The 23,471-nt window shown below is 37.7% G+C and overlaps 1 protein-coding gene across 1 annotated transcript; it reads left to right on the forward strand.

Moving 5' to 3' along the window:
• The first annotated feature begins 14,729 nt into the window (after positions 1-14,729).
• On the forward strand, positions 14,730-21,938 carry LOC125247922 (extracellular calcium-sensing receptor-like). Its single transcript, XM_048159472.1, has 6 exons — positions 14,730-15,142; positions 15,364-15,652; positions 15,737-16,492; positions 16,593-16,820; positions 18,602-18,725; positions 18,870-21,938. Exons 1-6 carry the CDS (start codon positions 14,934-14,936, stop codon positions 19,787-19,789), a joined length of 2,526 nt encoding a protein of 841 aa, XP_048015429.1. The 5' UTR covers positions 14,730-14,933; the 3' UTR covers positions 19,790-21,938.
• The last annotated feature ends 1,533 nt before the right edge of the window (positions 21,939-23,471 follow it).

The following is a 23,471-nucleotide window of genomic DNA, read 5'->3' on the forward strand; positions in this document are numbered from 1 at the left end:
GCTTCCTGCCATCACGGAATGGTTACAGCGCAGTGAGGAGACCTGGAATCATGCCCATATCCGTCTACAGAGAGCTGGCGAACCGTCACCGTCGCCCAGGTCCAGAATACACCCCAGGTCAGTGGGTATGGTTATCTACCAAGGACATCCGCCTCAGACTTCCCTGCAAGAAACTCAGTCCTATGTATGTGGGTCCATTCAAAATTCTCAAACAAATTACACCAGTTTCATTCCATTTAGAACTACCTGCCAATTACTGTATTTCTCCCACTTTTCATATGTCACTGTTGAAACCCGCTGGTGGTTCGGGAGAGGGTCGGGAGAGTGAAGGAGCCAAGGACCAGTTGTCCCCGCCCATTATGGTCGACGACGAGGAGGTGTATCAGGTCAGAGATCTTCTCGACTCAACACAGAGGCAGGGTACTTCAATACCTGGTCGATTGGGAGGGTTACGGCCTGGAGGAACGGTCCTGGGTCAATGCTAAGGACATTCTCGACCCCACACTCACAGAGGAGTTTCATAGGACACATCCGGAAAGACCTTCATTAGCCGCTCGCAGGGTGGGGGCTCTGTTACAAACGAGTCTCCTGCACCAGAGCTCCTGGATCGCCAGAGGGAGCTCTCACCTGAATATTGACTTCATTTGAACTCCATTTCCCATGAACCCTCATACCTGGGACTGATTACATTGCACCTGCCGGCAATAACACACACACTCAGACTCCCATAAAAGACGCTCTCACTTACACTTCTGTGCGAAGTCTTGATTAGCCACGGTTGTCATTTATGAGCATTATTTCTGTACTACTTACCTGTTGTTGACTTGGACTGTTTATCTGGATTCTGATTTCTGCTGCCTGCCCTGACCCTTGCCTGTTTATCGTTGTACCTTGCTTGCCGCCTGCCTCGACCCCATTGCCTGTTCAATGTTTGTTGCTTGCTGCCTGCCTCAACCCTCTGCCTGTTCTCTGGATTTGTCTCTGCTGTACTGCCCTTTGTTCAGATAAACTGCAGATGGATCAATACACTTCTGACTCGTCACAAATCATCTTTCACAAGCAATTCTAGTTGAATTTTTTCATCAATTATCTTTTGACTATGTTCTGACCCAACAACTAGTGGCGACATTTTTTTTGGCCCAATGCCAAACTTATTTGCTGACCCCTGGCATAGGTGATATATAAAAATCGGATAACCAGTAATTTCCTACTACCAAATACAGAAAAAAACAGAGAGTCTAATTACTGGACCAAAATCTTCTGCACATAATAACCTAGAATACTATCTAACACTTGATGGATGCTCTGTTAAGTCTTCATCATCAGTTAGGAACCTGGGTGTGCTCTTTGATACCAATCTTTCATTTGAAAGCCATGTTTCTAAAAGCATTTGTAAAACCACATTCTTTCATCTTAAAAATATATCTAAACTACAACATATGCTCTCAATGACAAATGCGGAACAGTTAGTTCATGTGTTCATGACCTCACGGTTAGATTTCTGTAATGCTCTACTGGGTGGTTGCCCTGCTCACTTGATAAATAAACTACAGCTGGTCCAAAACACAGCAGCTAGAGTTCTTACTTCTGTCAACACTGCATTGACTCCCTATTAAACATCGTATAGATTTTAAAGTCTTGCATATCACTTACAAAGCACTAAATGGTTCAGCTCCCCAGTATCTGAGCTATTGCGGTCTCAAAATTCAGGACAGTTAATAATACCTAGATTAATTCCCAACCTTTTCAGCCCACGACCCCCAAAATAATGATGCGACCCCCACTATCTTCGGAAGTGGTTAAAGTATACAAACGCTGTAAGCAATGGCGCCCACGCACACACATAGGTTTAAAATTTAAAGAGGTTTTGTTTGCAATGCGCCCATATTAACGGTTAGAGCGTTCACAATGCACACGGATGCAGTCCAGGAGTGTGTTCCAGGAGCGCTTTGTCTGCAGCAGTGCGGCAATTACACAGTCTATTTTTCCTGTGCTGCACCATGCTGAATTAAAACGATAGCACACTGTTCGCTTTAAAATAAACACGTATTGACGCTAAAAACTAGTAATTTCACTTTTTTCTTCAGAAGCGAAGCGGCTGGATTCGCGAGACCACGAGACTTTCATGTCTGACTTTTTTTCATTCATTTTTTTGGCTAAATGGTTATATTTTGTCCGGTTTGATTGTGTTTATTGATATGCCATACTTTATTTTGCTGTAGCCTACAGACGAAGTTAATACACTAAAAAGTCCAGTTATGGACAACAAGAACAAAAACATTTAAAGTTTTTTTCAACTCCAAATCTCTTGTCGCCAGTTTCTGGCCTCCTAGTGATGTGAAATATGAGTGGGAGTTTACACAGGGTGGTTATTTTGACTTTATTTTGTATTTGAGCTGCGTGTCTTGGACGTGGCGTCCGTCAAAAATAGGCGAGGCGCCTATCTTTAGCGAAGCATGGTGCTGTAAATTGACCTGCTACAACTGATGCTGTTGCTAATTTGTCGTAATCACCTCAGGAGTCACGGTCGAGGGGAAGGAAAATAGAAAGGTTGATAGCTTTTTTTTATTTGAATGGTTTTTGTTTTTAATTTAACTACTATTTTTAGTATTTTGTTACAATTATTGATCAAATTTGCGATTTCTAATCATTTAAAAAAATGTTTTTTTTTGATTTCTGGAAATCATCTCGCGACTAGTCTCTTTGTTTATCCCATGGTTTACCGTAGATAGTCAGATCTGGGCCGTATCCAGGTGAGATTGAGGACCTCCGCTTAGACACAATGACAACGCATCCCTGAAGTGTCAGCTAGATTTTGTCAACTAGATCATCCCCTGTGAAGGCCTTACCGACATGACAGCCAGTGGCACAGATTCCCAACAAACCGTCCCATACCAGCATGATGAATACGACCTTTGACTAGATGGAACTGGATTAAATATTCTGACTGTTGCAATCCCAATCAGGTTTATGATCTGTAAAGCTGCCTGAATCACAATCACGCACTGTTCGCTGATGGCCAGAGGAGAACTGGCCCCCCAACTCAGCCTGGTTTCTCCCAAGTTTTTTTCTCCATTTTTATCACCTCTTTGTCTCCTGATGTCACCTGTTGAAGTTTGGGTTCCTTGCCGCTGTCGCCTTTGACTTGCTTAGTTGGGCACACTTGAAATTCAAAAATGTTTTTGATCTGCCTGCATTGACACCATTGTTTGCAAACTATATTAATAACTATTGATTTTTACAACGGAATGAATCAAAATTGAATTTACATTATCTGGACAATGACACCATTTTCTTTAAGAGAATATAATTTACCTGTTATCACTGTAAGGCTGCTTTGACTCAATCTGCATTGTAAAAAGCGCTATATAAATAAAGGTGACTTGAATGTCACCAAAAAAGTGTGTCTTCCTAAAGAACCAACCGTTAAGGGAACAGTGGATGCTGTAGCATATACACACGTATCAGGATAATCAATAAACTTTGGAGTTTTCAGAACGCTTTTAACCTGATGAACTGTGTTTGTAAATCACTAAATCGGCTCCAGCCGGCTGTGACTTTCGGCAGGTTTGTGGACCCGGGAGGGTAAACAGAAAACTCCAACTTCCTCACTTTGGTGACTTCAAAGGAACACTACCCCCCAGAGACTGTCCAGAACACATTCCAACACACACACACACCCACACACAAACACATACAGAAACACACAAACATACACTTTTGACTGTATATGTAAAATACAACTATGCCAAAATATATCCATCATGTATTTAGAGCGTATGCATGTTTCCTAGTGTTTAAATTAGTGTATTTGTGCTAGTGTGCATTTTAATGATGGAATTTTGTCTGTAAACCATAACTTCTTTTCTATGCCTTTCTGATCTATCAAGTTTGATCTCTCTGTAAAGCTCCGGACTCGAGCTATTCACTGAGATAGGTCACATAGCTGACAAATGCATTTTTCTATGTGTTTAATGATATTGTGAAGAAAGCACTCCATCTCGAAATCCGATCTGATAGTCATTAGGTATGTAAATTCAGCTTGGAGACAAGACAAAGAAATAACTTGCCCGCCAACTTTGCAGCAGTGTCATTGGCTATTCCACCTCAAGGAGGTGTGTCGGCTTATTTATCATAAAAAGGGGCACCAGGATTCTTCTGGGTGTTCTCCCGATGGCTCTGAATCACTCACACACGTCTCTCCCGGACGTCACGGCGACCGCGCTGCCATCGCGCTCATCTTCGGGACCACCATCTTCCAGCGAAACTAACTCTCAAGTCCTCAGTTCAAACCTTCCCGCGGAACGGAAGAAGCCAACGAACTGCACCAGCGCTAAACTGAAATTCGACACGCACAACCAATGCAAGTATACTGCCGTTTCTCAATCTTAGATAATGAAACTGATTCCCGTGCTGGCTCCAAGGACTGTTTTGTAAGTTTTGCTACTTGCCTTCTCTCTTTCCTTCTCTACTTCCACTCTTGTACATATGTGTGTATATTCTTGTATATATATTTAGAAGTATAACCTCTGTAGTCGTAGTTTGCATATATTAAACACTTATTCACGCTCGATTGTTCTGTTTGTTCTTTCAACTGAAGACCAAGTCACTTTAACGTTTTTCGATCGTTTTATGCTTTGATGCTATAATAGGAATTTATTCTCATGGCCAGAGAATAACTCCGTTCATAATATTCTATGAGAAGCAATGGTTTGCTGGACGAGCTGGTAGTTTCTCTAAATAATTATTGAACCTGAACTAATCATATATGTGATTAATTATAATTCGTTTATAATTAATTAATTAAATTTATAATTAAATAATTAATTCGTAATTGATTCACAATATATGTTTAATTCCCCCTTGGGTCGGTATATGCATCATCATAAATCATAAAGATTTATGATTTATCATATTCACATATCTAACCCATAAATTGATTAATAACTGTACGAACCGCTACATCGTTACATGCAGTTTGTTTTTTCCGGGGCAGCAATGGAGCACTTATATTTGTTTGTTCCCGAAATGTCGGTGACAGATGTTTTGTAAACAAGTCCCAGTTCGACGCTGGATTTGCAGATGGCAGGTGGTGAGTGAAACTGCATCAAATGTCTGTGTTTTGTTGGCAATCGGCGCTTAAAGGTGCCCTAGAATCAAAAATTGAATTTACCTTGGCATAGTTGAATAACAAGAGTTCAGTACATGGAAAAGACATACACTGAGTTTCAAACTCTATTGCTTCCTCCTTCTTATATAAAAGACCTCTGAAGAACAGGTGAATCTCAACATAACACCGAATGTTACGTAACAGTCGGGATCATTAATATGTATGACCCCAATATTTGCATATGCCAGCCCATGTTCAAGGCATTACACAAGGGCAGCCAGTATTAACATCTGGATTTGTGCACAGCTGAATCATCAGACTAGGTAAGCAAGCAAGAACAATAGCGAAATATGGCAGATGGAGCGATAATAACTGACATGATCCATGATTACATGATATTTTTAGTGATATTTGTAAACTGTCTTTCTAAATGTTTCGTTAACATGTTGCTAATGTACTGTTAAATGTGGTTAAAGTTACCATCGTTTATTACTGTATTCACAGAGACAAGAGCCATCGCTATTTTAATTTTTAAACACTTGCAGTCTGTATAATGCATAAACACATCTTCATTCTTTATAAATCTCTCCAACAGTGTGTAATGTTAGCTTTAGCCATGGAGCACTATTAAACTCATTCAGAATCAATTGTAAACATCCAAATAAATATACTCACATGATCTGAAGCATGCATGCAGCATGCATGATGAACATCTTGTAAAGATCCATTTGAGGGTTATATTAGCTGTGTGAACTTTGTTTATGCACTGTTTTATAGTCGAGAGCTCTGGGGGACAGGGAGCGCGAGATTTAAAGGGGCCGCAGCCTGAATCGGTGCATAGTTAATGATGCCTCAAAATAGGCAGTTAAAAAATTTATGAAAAAAAAACTATGGGGAATTTTGAGCTGAAACTTCACAGACACATTCAGGGGACACCTTAGCCTTATATTACATCTTGTGAAAGAACGTTCTAGGGCACCTTTAAGTGCACATAATGTAAACAACACAAACATTTTTGTTCCCTTTTTAATTATAATGATGTTGCAGTTTGCATCGCTACTCAAAAGCTGTGCTTGCTTGTGACTCGTTAGCTCTACCCACAGCAGACATGCCTCCAGAAGCTCTGCTTTTTTCCGGAAAGAGTCGATACAGCACATCCATCTTTTAAAAATATGATAAAACTAAAGACTTTTCGCAGATATGAAGGATGCAGTACTACTCTGTAGGTACTCAAGATTAACATTAGATTTACGGAAACTTTATGTTTTATGTACCCTTTAAATAAATTCAAATATAATTAAAATTTTCGTAAGGATAACAAATATATCCCTGCTAAATGCTGTAAACTATATAGAGAGCACTTTCTTGCACTTTCTTACTATAATATCGAAGGCTACAATTAACAACAGAGCCCAAATTCTTAAATTAAGTTTCTATTTATTTTTTAGATATAATAATCAACACTCACATACAAATTGTATGAAAACATGTAAATTGCATATAAGACGTTTTTTGCATTAAATTTGATGTTAAATATATTCATTTACACAGTGGCCGATTTATTTAAACATACATTAATCAAAACAAGTAAAATATATTGAATAGGATAATGTAGTGCATATGTAGTGGAAGAGATGCGAAGAGATGTTTATTTTAACCATGCGGTTATTTTAACCGCATGGTTAAAATAAACACATTTGCCGAGTACATTGATATTAAAAACTGCTTTTAAAAAACTGTCCATGATTCAGTTTTGGGGACTGTGACAGAAGTTTGATGCTGTCATGGAACAAGCAACAGCCAGCATTTTTCCTCCTCCCGACTCGAGTGCCTCATCTTTTTAATCTTCTCACATAAATTATTGGATTTCGATGACTTACGTTTCTTCCCAACCGCAGGTTCATCAATTACCTCAAAATTATTAATTTTTCTGTTTTTGTTAATCACAAAGTACAAAGTAATAAGTATGTAATAAATGTGCATTTAAAATGCAGATAGAGACGTTTTTAATGATTTAACATGGAGAATTAACACACCATTTTGACAGTATATGGTTTGTCTGTATTCAAGCCATCTTGGTTATTTTCGTAAGGATAATGTATATTTGAAGAGTTTGGTTCCAAAACGCTATAAATCCATTTTGATTAATTTGAGTAAAAATGTGTTTTCTTTACCAAAAAAGTGGCAAGACCACTATTTTCTGTTTCAAACTTTCACATAGCATCTTTTGGTTATAAAAACATTAAAAATTCAAATCAAGATTTTGATTTTCAAAGGTTTATTATAAAAACGGATTTTTTTTCCCCAAAATACAATAAATCCATGACACTTTTTTTTTTTTCAAAATGCAATTAATCCAATATAAAAGTTATTTTTCATATTGAAAATACACAACAAAGTTGATTCACATATATGACAGCCTCTGAACTTTGGCAATACTAATCTTATATACAGGCATTTGACAAAAAATACATTGAGTAGTCACTCCCAAAATTAATTCAATGGGTCATCTTGTTAATGCTATAAATTCTCTGTTTGTCATTACTAGGGCTGTGAATCTTTGGGTAGACAGCGATTCAATTTGATTCACGATTCATAGGTGTTTGATTCGATTCAAGAACAATTTTTGCAAATTCAGAACGATTCGAATCGAGATGATTCACATTAAAATTCGATGCGATTCGAATAATTCAATTTGATTCTGCATTTTAATATGCATTCATAGGATTATTGAAATGCTTCCCTCAATGTGTCTTAGTCAGGAAGAGAATTACACAGCAACCTTCAGGAGGTCAGAGAGTAAGGGCAAAAACAAACAAACAAACAAAAAAATACCTTTTGTCCATTGTTAATTTTAGTTCATGTTAATTCTTAATGATGCTACATAACTTTATTTTAATAGCCTATAAAAATTGGCATTTGTGGAAATTTACATAAGCCAAAACTTTAAAAGGGCTTTAAAAGTGTTGTTAGGCCTAGTTCATGTTCTAACTATAGTGTAGGATAGTGTTAATGGCTACACAAGAGAGACAACCCTAGAATATCATGCACTTTCCCAAATAATCCTAAACTAGCTTTTCTTCACGGAATAGTCAGAAAACTATTCTTTTCAGAAAAACTATTCAGAAAACTTTGTTCTCTTTATACGGAATATTTTCCTTATGATGATTCTGAAAGAAAACACGCTGGGTTTCTACTGTTGCTATAGTAACGAATGCAACTTTACCGTGCATCTGATTGATAGATAAACCGAGCGCTCTTATTTCAGTGTTGTTAATGGTGTAGTTATTTCAGCAATTTCCTTGACACATTCAGTTTAACGACATTAAGTTCATAATTTCATTTATCATTCATTGAACTATGCGTATGCATTAAGCGTTTTATTTCAAAAGTAGTGACCACGCAATGACTTGGCAGCTTTATCAATGGCTTACAGTGGTGAATAGCAGTGGCCATCCTGAGGGGAGCTCAAACGTGGGCTACGGATGGAGTGCGAGCGCAATCCAGTGAGAGGCTGCGCATGTCTGTGAAGGAGAGCTGTGAGGATGCAAATGACGGCGCACAACGTCTCCCCTCAATTCGCGCATGTAGTAATTTAATGTTTATATATTTTAAAGCACTGAATCGCTAATCCGATTCTTAGCATTTTACATTAATTATTGACCAAAATTAATGATTCACAATTCAAAAAACATGTTTCAAGATAAATGCATATGCATCATCAGGATTTGTAATCGATGCATCGAGAAAACGAGTAAATCGTTACACCCCTAGTCATTACCGATTAAAGAGTATGGTGTCACCGCATGGTTAAAATAAACACATTTGCCGAGTACATTGATATTAAAAACTGCTTTTAAAAAACTGTCCATGATTCAGTTTTGGGGACTGTGACAGAAGTTTGATGCTGTCATGGAACAAGCAACAGCCAGCATTTTTCCTCCTCCCGACTCGAGTGCCTCATCTTCTTAATCTTCTCACATAAATTATTGGATTTCGATGACTTACGTTTCTTCCCCACCGCAGGTTCATCAATTACCTCAAAATTATAAATTTTTCTGTTTTTGTTAATCACAAAGTACAAAGTAGATAAGGAAAACTAGGATGCCGGGTGTATTCATAGCGCCGCCATTACTGTTTACAGTGCGTGGAATGGTGCGCTGTGATTGGTTGAGCGGATATATCGCATTCTGCAGAGAAGGGAAAGAATGGGAGAAAACATGACAGAATAACGCGACAGATATCGCATTTTGCACAAAATTAATAAATGACTTTTCAATACCGACCAGATACAATTGTCACACTGCATGGTTTAGGGAATCGCACACGGACGATGGAGATTCCAAGACAAGGACTTTAAAGGGGCTCTATGTAGAAATGACACCCAGTGTTCAAAATAGGTAATGCAGTCCAAATTCAAAATATTGTTTGGCCCGCCCCCTCGTTCAAAGACGCGGATTGCCAGCTTTTACAGCATATGGTTGCCAGCAACAATAGGGAGTGCAATTGACAATGAAAGCTGAGACTTAAACACTGTAAGCTGATGAGTTGATTTATCTGTTTTGATATGCTGTTGTTCATAGAGATATTTAGATGGATTCAGAGGCTTTTTAGTAGAGATGCACCGATTGCAATTTTCTTGGCCGATTCCGATTTCCAATTTTTTGTTAGTGTGATCGGCCGATACCGATTTTTGCCGATTCCGATTTTCTTTCTAAGAACTATAATTGACAACATATAGAAAAAAAATCTACTTTTCTTCAATGCAGAGTTTTATTTTCATTAAAAAAAACAAGTAAAAGCAAGTAATAAAATATAAACAGCTCAAATAAATGCAATAGAATAAAGAGAGCTATGAAACTAAGTTTTTTGGGTTAACTGGGTTTTTATTCAGGTAAGAACATTCAGTGTTATTTTACATTGGTTACCTTAATTTCTGTAGTCTTTACTGTAAATAATTCTTATCATTAAAGTTATAAAACGAATTCAGTCAAGAGCAGAAAGTGATTTTCTTTGTCTTTTGTTCTTTGATTAACATGACAGACAGCAGTAGGAATATTGGACTGCTGTCCCTTTAAGAGTTTATGAACGGTGTTCAACGGACCCTATAGAGGGTATTCGTCGACGTCACTTTCGCGCACAAAACGCGCTCCCTCAGCTGGACTGAGTGGCAAAAGAACCTGCTGCGTGACTGGATTTAGCAGAGGAAACTGAGAAAACGCGAGTAAAACTAACGAATTACAACTTGTCAAATAAAACTATTCCATGGATATTGACATGCAGCCAGGAGTCGTGTTTCATGACATTTATATGTGCCTGATTTCGACGGTGGGGAAATACATAAAGCAAATCTGCATGTGAATATTTTATATAACTACAATATAGGTAGGTTTAAATCCGCGTAATCACTTATATCAATGTTATATCGTCATATTGTCCAGCCCTAAAACATATATAGTTTTATAGTATACCCTGATAGCACACGTACATCTTGGAGACGTCTATTTGATGTGCGTGTTTACGTCTGGAAGACGTATTTTTTAGAGTGTTTGCTCATCTGCAATACGTCTATAGGACGTTTCCTGTCAGATGTCAAATAGATGTTTAGAAGATGTCTTTAAGATGTTTATGATTTAGAATGTATGTAAAACTGACATCTTAAAGATGTCTATCAGATGTTTGTAAACAGCAGATGCTTTCCAGATGAAGTGATCTTTAACAGACATCTTGCAGACGTTTGTGTGCTATGTCAGTGTTGTTTATTTAAAAACACACAATTATGCAGAATATAAGATCGAAAATATTAATTGATGAGTTGTCAACACAATATATAACAATACAATATATATGGTATGATTTTACCTCAAAATCCAACATTTTGACACAAAATGATAACTGCAAGTTAGGGCTGGACGATTAATCGAAAAGTAACCGAAACCGAAATTCAGAACCTCTAACCGACGTAATTTTCCCATGTCGGTTATTTCGGTTTTTTAATCCTGTTAATACTTCCCCCTTAAAAACATTACCGCGTGTGTAGCCATGTGACTCCGCCCCGTCCAGTCAGAGGCATAAAAGCAAAACACGGAGGTGAACGCCGGTTCAACGCATAATGATGGCGCGCGAGTGGTGAGCCTTGCGTCTTCACTAAACTTTGTCAGCTGTATTTGTTTTAAGGTTTGTACATTCAAGCGATTAGACAATCGGATGTATTATTATTCCGAGCTACCGTGCTCACGCAGCTGCATTGTGACATGAACACTCATACAAACAGTAGCTGGTCAAATCGTGAAGATCGCGCGCACTGAGAGGAACGCAGAAACTAGTCAGCGCTGTCCAGTGATTTATCACTAAAGTAGCTTAGAAACTCAAAACTTCTTATAGCATATATTGTCTACTTTTGGAGTGACCATTTACAACCCACAGCTTCACAATGAACAGAGAGACGGTATGACCAATTCACACGCAATCACTGGTACTGGTACTGTACTAATTTATCTTGATCTGATTTACAACAAGTAGAAATCTGTAAGAAATGTTATGAACCATAGATAAAATAACTGCTGAAAGTGAGCTGTTATGTCAGATCACTCTTTAAATAGGAAAAAATATCCCACCTTTTAATAGTCAATCATATTTACAGTACAAACCTTGTCAGTGAACTATGAGGGCAAAAAACAAACAAAACAGAAACAAAATAATCGTTCATTAATCGTAATCGAGGTAAAATGTTCAATTAATCGAGGTTTTGATTTTAGGCCATAATCGTCCAGCCCTACTGCAAGTCCATGTTTCTCTGCCTGGAGTTCAGATGTTTCTGTGAATTGCAGTGATTCATTTGCTTTTTTTCTGTTGCTTTCTGATTTTTTTTTTTAAATATATGCCTCAGGTTTTGTGTCAAAGCTATTTGTACAGTCAATCACAAAGCTCTTTCCCGTTTTGGATGTGTTTTGTGTGTTTTTCGCGACATTCACGCTGAAAACCAATGCTGCCGCACAGTCTTTTGCCTCTCAGTGGACGTGACCGCAGCCGTAACGGTCGACGGTGACGTCACTTGCATACCCTCTATACTGTTACACACAACATGGGTTCACTTTCTTAGCTATTTAACGATTCAAAACGGACTGTTTATCTGTATACTTGCCAAGATTGCCTGTGCCGCTGGTTTTGACATACTTTTGTATGTATTTGACAGTTTAAGCGCAGGAAGGTGCTTATTTTGGTACTCGTGACTTTGTTTGATTTCTGTCTCTGTTTGAGACTGAATGTGGCTTGTTCGCTTCACTTATGTAGATCAGTGGTGCGCACGCTTTCGGTGTGAGCACGAGACCTGCGGGAATGACTAAAATTATGCGCAATACAAGCACTACTTAACCGGAGCGAATGAGACGAGAGAGAGAGAGGAGGCGCCCGCGCTGGTGTGTGTCACTTCACTGTGACAGAGAAGAGAGCGAGAACGCGCAGCTGACGTTATTGCCTGATTCTCTGACCCAGTTTGTTTGTTGGTTTCCATGGCTACAATACGCGTTGTTTTCCGCCAACTGGCAACCTGTGATGTAGAAATACTATTGTATAAACTGACAGCACATGGTTTCACAGAGACCAAAACAAAAACAGACATTCCGACACGGAACGCACATTTTCAAAGTAGAATATCTGGCTGTAGCATTGTGTTTCTGAGAAACAAGTAGGTGAACTTAACATGTTTCCTAAATATCTGCAAACATATTGGGGTATTTTTATGCTTTATTAAAGTAAAAATCTTACATAGAGCCCCTTTAATGACAAACCACAGGAGATGAATACATACAGCACAACACTGACATTATACAATGACAACAACTGACAAAGACTGAGGGAGAACACAGGGAATATATACATATCAGAAAAAGGGGCAAACAAGGCTAATTAACAGGAGACACCTGGGACTAATGAACTCAAATCAGGGTAACTAAGGGTACAAACTAGAGGTGGGAAAACTGAACAAAAGAACATGTGACTTAAGGGAACCATACACAGAACACTGACAACAATACTGATTTTGGCGGAAAGTCAGTTTTTTTAAAAAACATTTGGAACCAAACTCTTCATTTATAATGCTATGCTAATCTACATAGCCTTTCCACACAGCATGGTCTTTAAAATGTGCATCAGAAAGTCTTTTCATTTCTTTGGGATATGTTCAGGCAGTGTTTTTTACTCCAGCTTGAAATCAGATAAACTAAATGCTTGTCTTCATTCATAAAAATTTGCTAAAGACAGAGAATGCAAAAAGTAAAAATAGTTGTGCCTTGTGTTTATCAGTTGTTTGTGTATCAGTTGTTTATCAGTATCTGATTACCCTTAAGTGCAGTTGTTGTGTGCAATGGTGTGATCCATTGGCTTAAAAAAAGAATGAAAGACAAAATAAAGTAAAGATGAAATAACGACTTATCTTGAAATAACGACTTATGTTAAAATAATGAGATTTTAAAAGAAGTTTTCTTCTTTTTTTTTTTTTCACCATGTGGTTCAGGGCTTCCGTAGTTCCCATTGAATAAGAAAAAAAAAATCTGTAAAAAAAAAAAAAAAAAAAAAAGGTACTGATAGTTTTCTACCATGTTCCCATGTTCCCCCCACCCTATGAAAAAGGATTGCCAGCCCAGAATTATCCCATCATAAAATATGATTGTAAGCACTGTTTCCCGTACCTTTATTCAGCAGCGACAAAACAGTGTTTTGTAAAATAATCGAAAGAAAATAGAGAATATATATGTATGTGTGTGTGTAATGTGTATGCTCTGTTTTGGTTTAGTGTCATTGTGTTTTGGTTATGTTATTCCTGTTTGCTAGTGTGCCCTGTCATTAGCCAGGATTTTTTTGCGAAAAAAGGTTTAGGGCTTCAAAATGTTTAGCGATATAGCTGAAGGAAATGCCTTTTTTTTCAATAACATATTTCAAATGTTGCCACAATATTTTTACATTTGTCTTTAGCGCATAAATTGTATGTCAATACTTCAAATGTCGAAAATGGTTTGGAAACACTCTTTGTCGAGAAAAAGGGCTTTAATGCAAATAAATTTGGTGTAACGTGACAAAATTGGACTATATCCTATATGCATGCAGCATCCGCATTTGTGGTGTTGCTCCTGTTAAAGCACCGTTTCTCTGTAGTTCAAAAATTCATCACAAGGATGAGGAAAATCTCTGCAGCTCGACAAAAATAAACAGGGTTTCTGTTAAATTAAAGAAGACTGTTGGAGTTTTCAACTCTGACAAAAAGAAAGGTCAAATAAAATACAGAAATGTTACTTCTGTATCTGAATAAATAAAAGTGCTGTCTTAGTGTTTAGACCTGATTCCATATATATATATATATATATATATTTTTTAGCTAGTTAATAGTGATAGTTGTTAATAATAATATGAAGACAATTTTCTGTTAGTCAAACAGAAGCCTACATGTGTACCGATTTGAAGTGTAGCTACTGCAGAAAGAGTGGTATTATCAATATATCATTTTAAAAAAACATTGAATTAAAAACCAATTTGAGTACTGGTAGGGTATTTTTGACTTACTATATATTAATATAGTGGTGCTGATTTAAAGAGGCACCATTTAGGCAATGGTCTCTTGCTATAGATTCTCACTGAGGGCTAAGCCCCCCTGACGATCAAATCCTAGAACTGCCCCTGCATTATGCCTTCTGATAAAACTCTATCATAGTTTACTCATGTCCAGCCCCATGCTACGCTCTCAATCATTCAACCATATTAATTAGGTCTATAACAGTGCAAATACTCTCTCAGGTCAATTGCGTTTGGTAGCTGCTCAATCTTTGGAATGATTCTCTTTCTTTACACACTCCTTCTTTTCCATCACCTTTATAGAGAGGCAGAAAGCACACTTTGCCGAATGATGGGAGATCCTAAGAACCCACTACTTTCCAAGGATGGAGATGTAACTATTGGAGGAATTTTTGCAATTCACAGTAAAGAAACTTTACCTTCATTTGAGTTTAAGCAAACGCCTCAGCCTTTATCATGCTCCAGGTTTGTTACATTGGAAATATTGAGAAAAAATAGAGCAGACAATATACTTAACTTAAACATGTTTAAAATTAAAATGCGCTGCATTGTATCTAAAAAGTCAATTGATTACAACGGACTAATACAATTTTGTAATATCATTGTCTTTTATGAATGAATATATATATATATATAAATGCAAATATTGTTCTTTGTCACATTTGTTTTGTTTAATATTTTCATAGTGTGAATCTAAGAGACTTTCGTCTGGCTCAGATAATGATCTTTGCCATTGAGGAGATTAACAGAAGTGAAAGTTTGCTTCCAAATGTTTCTATTGGCTATCGAATTTATGATACTTGTGGTTCAAGACTGTCTTCTATGAGTGCAACTATGGGATTGATGAATGGTCCAGACTTTGTAGTAGGGGAGACATGCAATGGGCAATCTTCTATACATGGTATCATAGGAGAAACTGAGTCCTCTGCCACAGTGATTCTGTCCAGAACTACAGGACCTTTTAAAATTCCAGTGGTAAGAGTAACAACAAAAGTTTGACATAATCATCATACAGATGACTGTTTCACTGTTTGCTCTTTTTTTTCTCTCTCTCTCTAGATAAGTCACTCAGCCTCATGTGAATGTCTCAGCAATAGGAAAGATCACCCCTCATTCTTCAGGACTATTGCTAGTGATTACCACCAAGGCAGAGCACTTGCATACATAGTCAAGCACTTAAAATGGACCTGGGTGGGAGCTGTGAACAGTGACAATGACTATGGGAACTATGGAATGGCCATATTTCTGAATACAGCCCAGAAGGAGGGGATCTGTGTGGAGTACTCTGTAAAATTCTACCGAACAGAGCCAGAAAAACTCAAAAAAGTAGTACATACAATTACAAAAAGCACTGCAAAAGTGATTGTTGCATTTGTTTCATTTCTTGAGATGGGCTTACTAATTGAACAGCTGAGTATTCAGAATATCACAGGCTTTCAAATAATTGGAGTAGAGGGATGGATAACTTCAAAAAATTACATAACTCCAAATAGTTTTGGTTCACTGGGAGGATCACTGGGTCTTGCATTGAGAAAAATCAATATTGAAGGATTTTCAGATTATGTTACAAAAGCATTCTGGGACACAGCTTTCCCATGCTCACAGAAGCAAGGGAATTCTTCTCAGTATGCATTAAGCTGCAGCAGATATCAGGATCTACTTGTTCTGAAAAACTACAATGAAGATGTGCCTGACCACAGATATTCAAGCCATGTCTACAAAGCAGTTTATGCTGTGGCTCATTCACTACACAGTCTACTCAAGTGCAAAGAACAAGAAGGCTGTGAGAAAAGCCTGACAATACAACCACAACAGGTAAAAATAAAATACTGATTAATAGAAATAGGGGAAAAGTGTTTTAAAAATGTGTTCAAATACCTGAGTGATAATATGCCAAAACGATCTTTTTTATTAGGTGGTTGAGGCTCTCAAAAAAGTAAATTTTACCGTAAAGTTTGAAGATCATGTGTGGTTTGACAGCACTGGTGCCACAGTAGCCCATTATGAAGTTGTGAACTGGCAGCAGGACTCAAATGGATCATTCCATTTTAAACCAGTGGGATACTATGATGCCTCACTGCCCCCTGACCAGCGCTTTGTGCTCAATACTAAAAACATAATCTGGGCAGGAGGACAGCTGGAGGTAAATAAAATGTTTGTAAAATGGTGTTAAGTTAAATTGAGAGAATATAATATTAAAAACTAAAAAAGTTACTACTTGAATTGACATTTATGGAGAAAAAAACAAAAACAAAACAAAAACAAACAACCAATGATACTACATTATGAGACCTAAGTAAATGTACTAAAAAAATGAATGTTGCCTCTTCTCAGAGCTCTTCTCCTATTCAAAGTTTAGAACAGAAAATGTGGTTCCACCACACAAAACCACTGTATGACTGATACAGTATACATGATATACTTGATTTAAAAAAAAGCTAATGTACCATTATGACTCACATCTCTATGAGCTAACACTAGCTGCGGTTACATGGCCCCTAATAATCTGATTGTAATTGGATTAGTAGCACAATCGGAATAAAAAGTCATATGTAACCACGTCAATAGGAATGAATTATCCAGATCTGATTAAAACTTCATTCGGATTGTAAAGGGTAGTTTATTCCTTTTGTAATCCGATCGAGAGGACATGTAAACACTTGATCGGATTGAAAACTGGACTGCGCATGTGCAATGACACAGAAATAGCGTAATGACGTGCGGAACGAACTATTCTTCTTGTTGAATGAAGTTTCATAAATGAGTATCCTGTCATTCTAAAATTATCTTTCCACTCACCGTCTGTAAAGTGAAGCAGGACATCTTCCCACCAGTCCTTGTTTCAGACTCTCATCCACAGACTGGTTTTGGGCATGGGAAGGGGCTCTTTTACAGCTTGATAAATATATGTAGCATGGCTCAATGGTTCATGTGCTCATCGTCGCCTAATTAAGCCCCGAAATAGATAAATATTAAGTCTGGTGTTTAAAACAAAGAAAAGGAGGATGGTTAGTATGTGACAACAACGGGAAACTCAAAAGATTGTCAAAAGATTAAAGGGTTAGTTCACCCAAAAATGAAAATAATGTCATTTATTACTCACCCTCATGCCATTCCACACCCGTATGACCTTCGTTAATCTTCAGAACACAAATTAAGATATTTTTGTTGAAATCCAATGGCTCAGTGAGGCCTCCATAGCCAGCAATGACATTTCCTCTCTCAAGATCCATTAATGTTCTAAAAACATATTTAAATCAGTTCATGTGAGTACAGTGGTTCAATATTAATATTATAAAGTGATGAGAATACTTTTGTTGTGCAAAAAAAACAAAATAACTTATATAGTGATGGCCGATTTCAAAACACTGCTTCAGGAAGCTTCGGAGCGTTATGAATCTTTTGTGTCGAATCATGATTCGGATCGTGTGTCAAACCGCCAAACTGCTGAAATCACGTGACTTTGGTGCTCCGAACCGCTGATTCGACACAAAAGATTCATAACGCTCCGAAGCTTCCTGAAGCAGTGTTTTGAAATCGGCCATCACTATATTGCTGGCTATGTAGGCCATCGGATTTCAACAAAAATATCTTAATTTGTGTTCCGAAGATTAACAAAGGTCTTACGGGTGTGGAACGCCATGAGGGTGAGTAATCAATGACAGAATTTTAATTTTTGGGTGAACTAATCCTTTAAATCCGATCAGAAGCTTGTGACATATAAATGCACACATCAACCCAATCACTTTATTTAGTGTTCATGTAAACACTACGTTCGGATTCATCAGTCGGAATGAATTTATTAAGGGAAAAAAAACAAACAAACAAACAAACAAAAAAAAACAATTTATCTGATACATTGTCAGGAACACATAATGACATTAACATGAATTGTATTTATTTATTTTTTTTAAACACACACAGAAGCCAAGATCCATGTGCAGTGAGAGCTGTCCTCCTGGCACTAGGAAGGCTGCACAGAAAGGAAGATCTGTCTGCTGCTATGACTGTATTGCATGTGCAGAAGGAGAAATCAGTAATGAGACAGGTAATCTTCAGCCCTTCTGTAAGTTTCAAAGAAATTTGGTTAGTTGTTCTTACTCTTAAGGATGCTGTTTCTTATCAAATGAGTTCATAAATTACATAAATTTCCTTTCGTCTCTGACTACAGTGATCATGAATTTCTTTCCAGATTCAAATAACTGCAAACAGTGTCCAGGGGAATACTGGCCTAATGCTAAGAAAAATAAATGTGTTTTAAAGGATGTAGAGTTTCTGTCATTCACAGAAGTTATGGGTGTAGTGCTAGTAATTTTCTCATTGTTTGGAGTAGGATTAACTGTGCTGGTGGCCATCCTGTTTTACAGCAATAAGGACACCCCTATAGTAAAAGCCAACAACTCAGAGCTGAGCTTCCTGCTGCTCTTCTCTTTAACTCTGTGTTTCCTCTGTTCACTTACTTTCATTGGTCAGCCCACTGAATGGTCCTGTATGTTGCGTCATACAGCGTTTGGGATCACTTTTGTCCTCTGTATCTCATGTGTTTTGGGGAAAACAATAGTGGTGTTAATGGCTTTCAAAGCTACACTTCCAGGAAGTAATATCATGAAATGGTTCGGCCCTTCACAACAACGACTCAGTGTTCTTGCCTTTACACTTATACAGTTTCTTATCTGTGTGCTTTGGCTAACAATATCTCCTCCATTTCCCTACAAAAATATGAAATATTATAAGGAAAAAATCATTATCGAGTGCAGTCTTGGATCTACTATAGGTTTCTGGTCTGTGCTGGGTTATATTGGTCTACTGGCTATCTTGTGCTTCATTCTGGCTTTTCTGGCTCGCAGGTTGCCTGATAACTTCAATGAAGCCAAATTCATAACATTCAGTATGCTCATATTCTGTGCTGTATGGATCACATTTATTCCAGCTTATGTCAGTTCTCCTGGAAAATTTACTGTAGCTGTGGAGATATTTGCAATTTTATCATCAAGTTTTAGTTTACTATTCTGTATATTTGCACCTAAATGTTATGTTATCCTGTGTAAGCCTGAACAAAATACAAAGCAACATGTAATTGGAAAAACATATTCAAAACCCATTGAGAAATAAAATAAAATGTCTCTAGTAAAACTGTTTTTTAATAGATTATTAAAAATATATATATTACTGATCAAATTCACAAAAACACTAGCATGTAAATTGATTTATAAAATCATTAAACTTTTATCCTCAACACAAGTATTATGCATCTTTGTGTGATTTATCAATTCACAGTTCAATTCACATTTATTTGTATAGTGCTTTTCACAATACATATAGTTTCAAAGCAGGTGTGATTGTGTCCAAATTCTGTCATTTCAGAAATGTACATATACAGATCATACAGTTAGCTAACAATGTATCGATTTAAGCACTGTATTAATTCAAGGCAGAAACAATGAGCTCATGGAAGTAATGAATGCATGTTAACAATGATAAGGATATATAGGAAAATTTGGAATGGTGCATGTTGATCCAGAGTTTGCATCATCTGAAGTCCTCATAGAGGTTGGGGTAATCTCTTCACAGGTGTTGAGGCATCTCAAGTCTTCATAAGAGGTTGGATCTAACTGGAGCTGATGCACTCTCTAGTCACCTTGAGATGGATATCCTGAGATAAAACAGAAAAGCAAGTGGAGAATAATTAGCGTAGCTGCTCTTCATAACATTAAGCAAAGATAATCATGTGAATTTAATCTGATATAACTGGAATACAAGGATATGGGATGCATTATGTGAATGCTTGGCCAAAGAGATGTGTCTTTAATCTAGATTTAAACTGAGTGAGTGAGTCTGAGCCCTGAACATTATTAGAAAGGTTATTCCAGACTTTAGGAGCCAAATGTGAAAACGTTCTCCCTCCTTTAGTGGACTTAGATATCCTAGAAACTACTAGAAGCCTAGAGTTTTGTGATCTTAAAGAGCATGATGGGTTGTAGGGCGCCAGAAGATCAGTTAAATACACAGGAGCTAAACCATTTAGGGCCTTATAGGTCAGCAGCAATACATTATAAATGATATGGAACTTACAGTTTTTCTCGATTGTTTAAACACATTTCTTGAAACTATGCCTCATATTCTCAAAACAGTAAGCACAAATCCATAACATCTCACCCAATTCCCCAAACATCCTATTTTCAGGTCAAAATGAAGCTCTGCACTCAACACCATTCACTCTTGCTGAAAAACCAAACTTTGCCCATCAGACATCACACACAAGCCTTCAAAAACACACCCACTTCAACATAGTCTTACACACTGGTGAGGTAAATTCAAAATAATACTACAAAAAGCAATAACCAGTAATAAGTTGTGTTGCTTGTGGTTCTCCCCCTCACTTTTCACATGATGAACATGTGCATACATTTGCACATTTTTTTATTCCTTAATGTACTGTACAGTACAATACACCAAACAACAACAAAATAATATTCTGCCCCAGCATCACATCTTTGGTCTGTGATAGGCCAGAGAATCTCGTCAACATCACAGGCTGCACTGGCCCTATCCAGGCAGCGGGGGTAAAAATCCTCTTGCATGCCTGATCCACCCCTGGCACACATCAACTGAAATGTCTAGTCAGGCTTCTTCTATTCCATCATCTCTGTGTCCTACAAAAATTAGAAGTACTGATTACTGTAAATGTAACACACCCTTTTTACAAAATGAAAGCAGACAGAAATTCTATCTGTTTGTAAGGCAAGTTGATGCATGTGTTGTAACGGAGTACAGCACTCAAAAGTTACAGTAGAGTACACTGAGGTACACCTGCCTGTTTTCCTCCCTGAAGGTTCTTATGATCGAGGTGATGGTGAAGCAACTTAAGTTTGGCTGAACTTATTGCCCAGCCTCCTTCATAGTCATACCATGGATAAGGACATGGTCAACTAGTGGCACGAATTTCATCTGAGACTCCTTATCTACTTGCACCTCATCCTCATCCTCCTCCTCTTCCTCATCCTCCTCCTTCACCTCTTCCTCCAATCCTTATCGCTCTCGCTCATCCTCTTCCTCCTCTTCCTCCTCTCAGGTGTCCTGAACCTTTTCAATCACGTCTCTCTGGATCTATTGTTCCAAAACTGAATGAACTCGGGCTATTTTATCTCTCTGTTGAAGGTTCTGATTGGTGTGTGATAAATTTTGACTCTTATTGTTTTCACGTGGGTAACTGTGTGCTAATTGAGCTCAAGCTATGCTGACTTGCATGAACAATATTTAATGCTAGTGCTTTCTAAATGAAAACATGGTGTAGGCAATGAGAAATGAGGGGATTTGTGTCTAGAGTTTTGCAGTGACAGTTCAACAAATCTTCATGTGTCAAAACAGGGGAATAGTGTTTATAGTTTAGGGAAATGGGTGTGCTTTTTGATAAATAGCGTTATGGTTTTGAAATTTTATACAAAAGCCTGGTTATAGTGTTTAAGCAATCGAGAAAAACTGTAATAGGTAACTAGTGTAGATATGATAAAATTGGTGTTATATGATCATATTTTCTTGACCTAGTAAGAAATCAAGCAGCTGCATTTTGGACTAATTGTAGCTTGTTTATTGAGGATGCAGGACAACCAGCTAGTAATGCATTACAGTAATCTAGTCTAGAGGTCATGAATTCATGAACTAACTTTTCTGCATCAGGCTTGGTTACATGTACAAGGGGCACAGCAAAACTTTACAAGCAAAGAGGTATGGACGTGCTCAAGTTCCCAAGTACTCACAAGTGACACCAATTATCAATCATGAAAACGTCTCAGGTTACTTATGTAACCATAGTTCCCTGAGAAAAGGAACAAGACACTGCGTCCGATAGGGATGTTTTGGGAACGCCCTCAGCGTGATTGCGTCTGATGCACGTATGTCAACTAGTACAATGACGAGAGTGAACGTCACGGGTGGGTGATGTCACGACCAGGAAAGGATAAAGCACATCCGGTAAGACCGGTTTTCAGCTTCAATTGCTGAAGCAAATCGATCACAGGGATGCAGGAAGAATGGCAACGCAACACAGTATCTCGTTCCCTTTCTCTGGGACTTATGGTTACATACTAAACCTGAAACGTTCCTGTAGCGGCAAAAACTCCTATTTGTTTACCACATGGGAAACGCCATTGACCAGTGTTTGACTCGTTCTTCCTCTTGAATAAAATCCACAAAGTTGTCGAAAGTGCATTTCTTCTTTATTTACTTTTAAAGGTGCCCTTGAGTGATTTGAAAAAACATTTTAAATTGTTCCCTGATATCTACATAGAGGGTATGTGGCTTTTTTATGGCCGAAAATTGTCCAGATATGGTTTTACAGCTCCATTTATAACCCCACAAATAGCCCCTAGAATGAAAAGGTCTGTTTTTGCCTTATTTGGAAGGCTCATGAATAGTAATATGGTGCTCCGCTCTGATTGGCTGTTTCACTGTTCGGCTCCTTCCAGTAGCTCACACTGATAGCGAACAAATCTGTACTGTACGGCGTGAACGATGGAGAGTTTTGGTATTCAACCTTATATGTTTGAGCCTGTTTCTGACGAAGATGCAGATGTAGAGGAACAACCAATTTTGTTGCGATTGGCCATAGACGTTTCTGAGTGGTAAGTTAGTCTTTATTTTCAGTATGCACCTGCAAAACGTAACTGTTACGTCAATGGAACTAGCATATAGCGTTAACTTTACACTATAACTCATAACGTCAGTATTTGCAACTTTGTTTTTAGCATTGTAAAAAAAAATAATTGTAATAATGTGTCGCTGTATGGTTTTACAA

The sequence above is a fragment of the Megalobrama amblycephala genome, linkage group LG15, assembly GCF_018812025.1.
Source record: "Megalobrama amblycephala isolate DHTTF-2021 linkage group LG15, ASM1881202v1, whole genome shotgun sequence".
NCBI lineage: Eukaryota > Metazoa > Chordata > Actinopteri > Cypriniformes > Xenocyprididae > Megalobrama > Megalobrama amblycephala.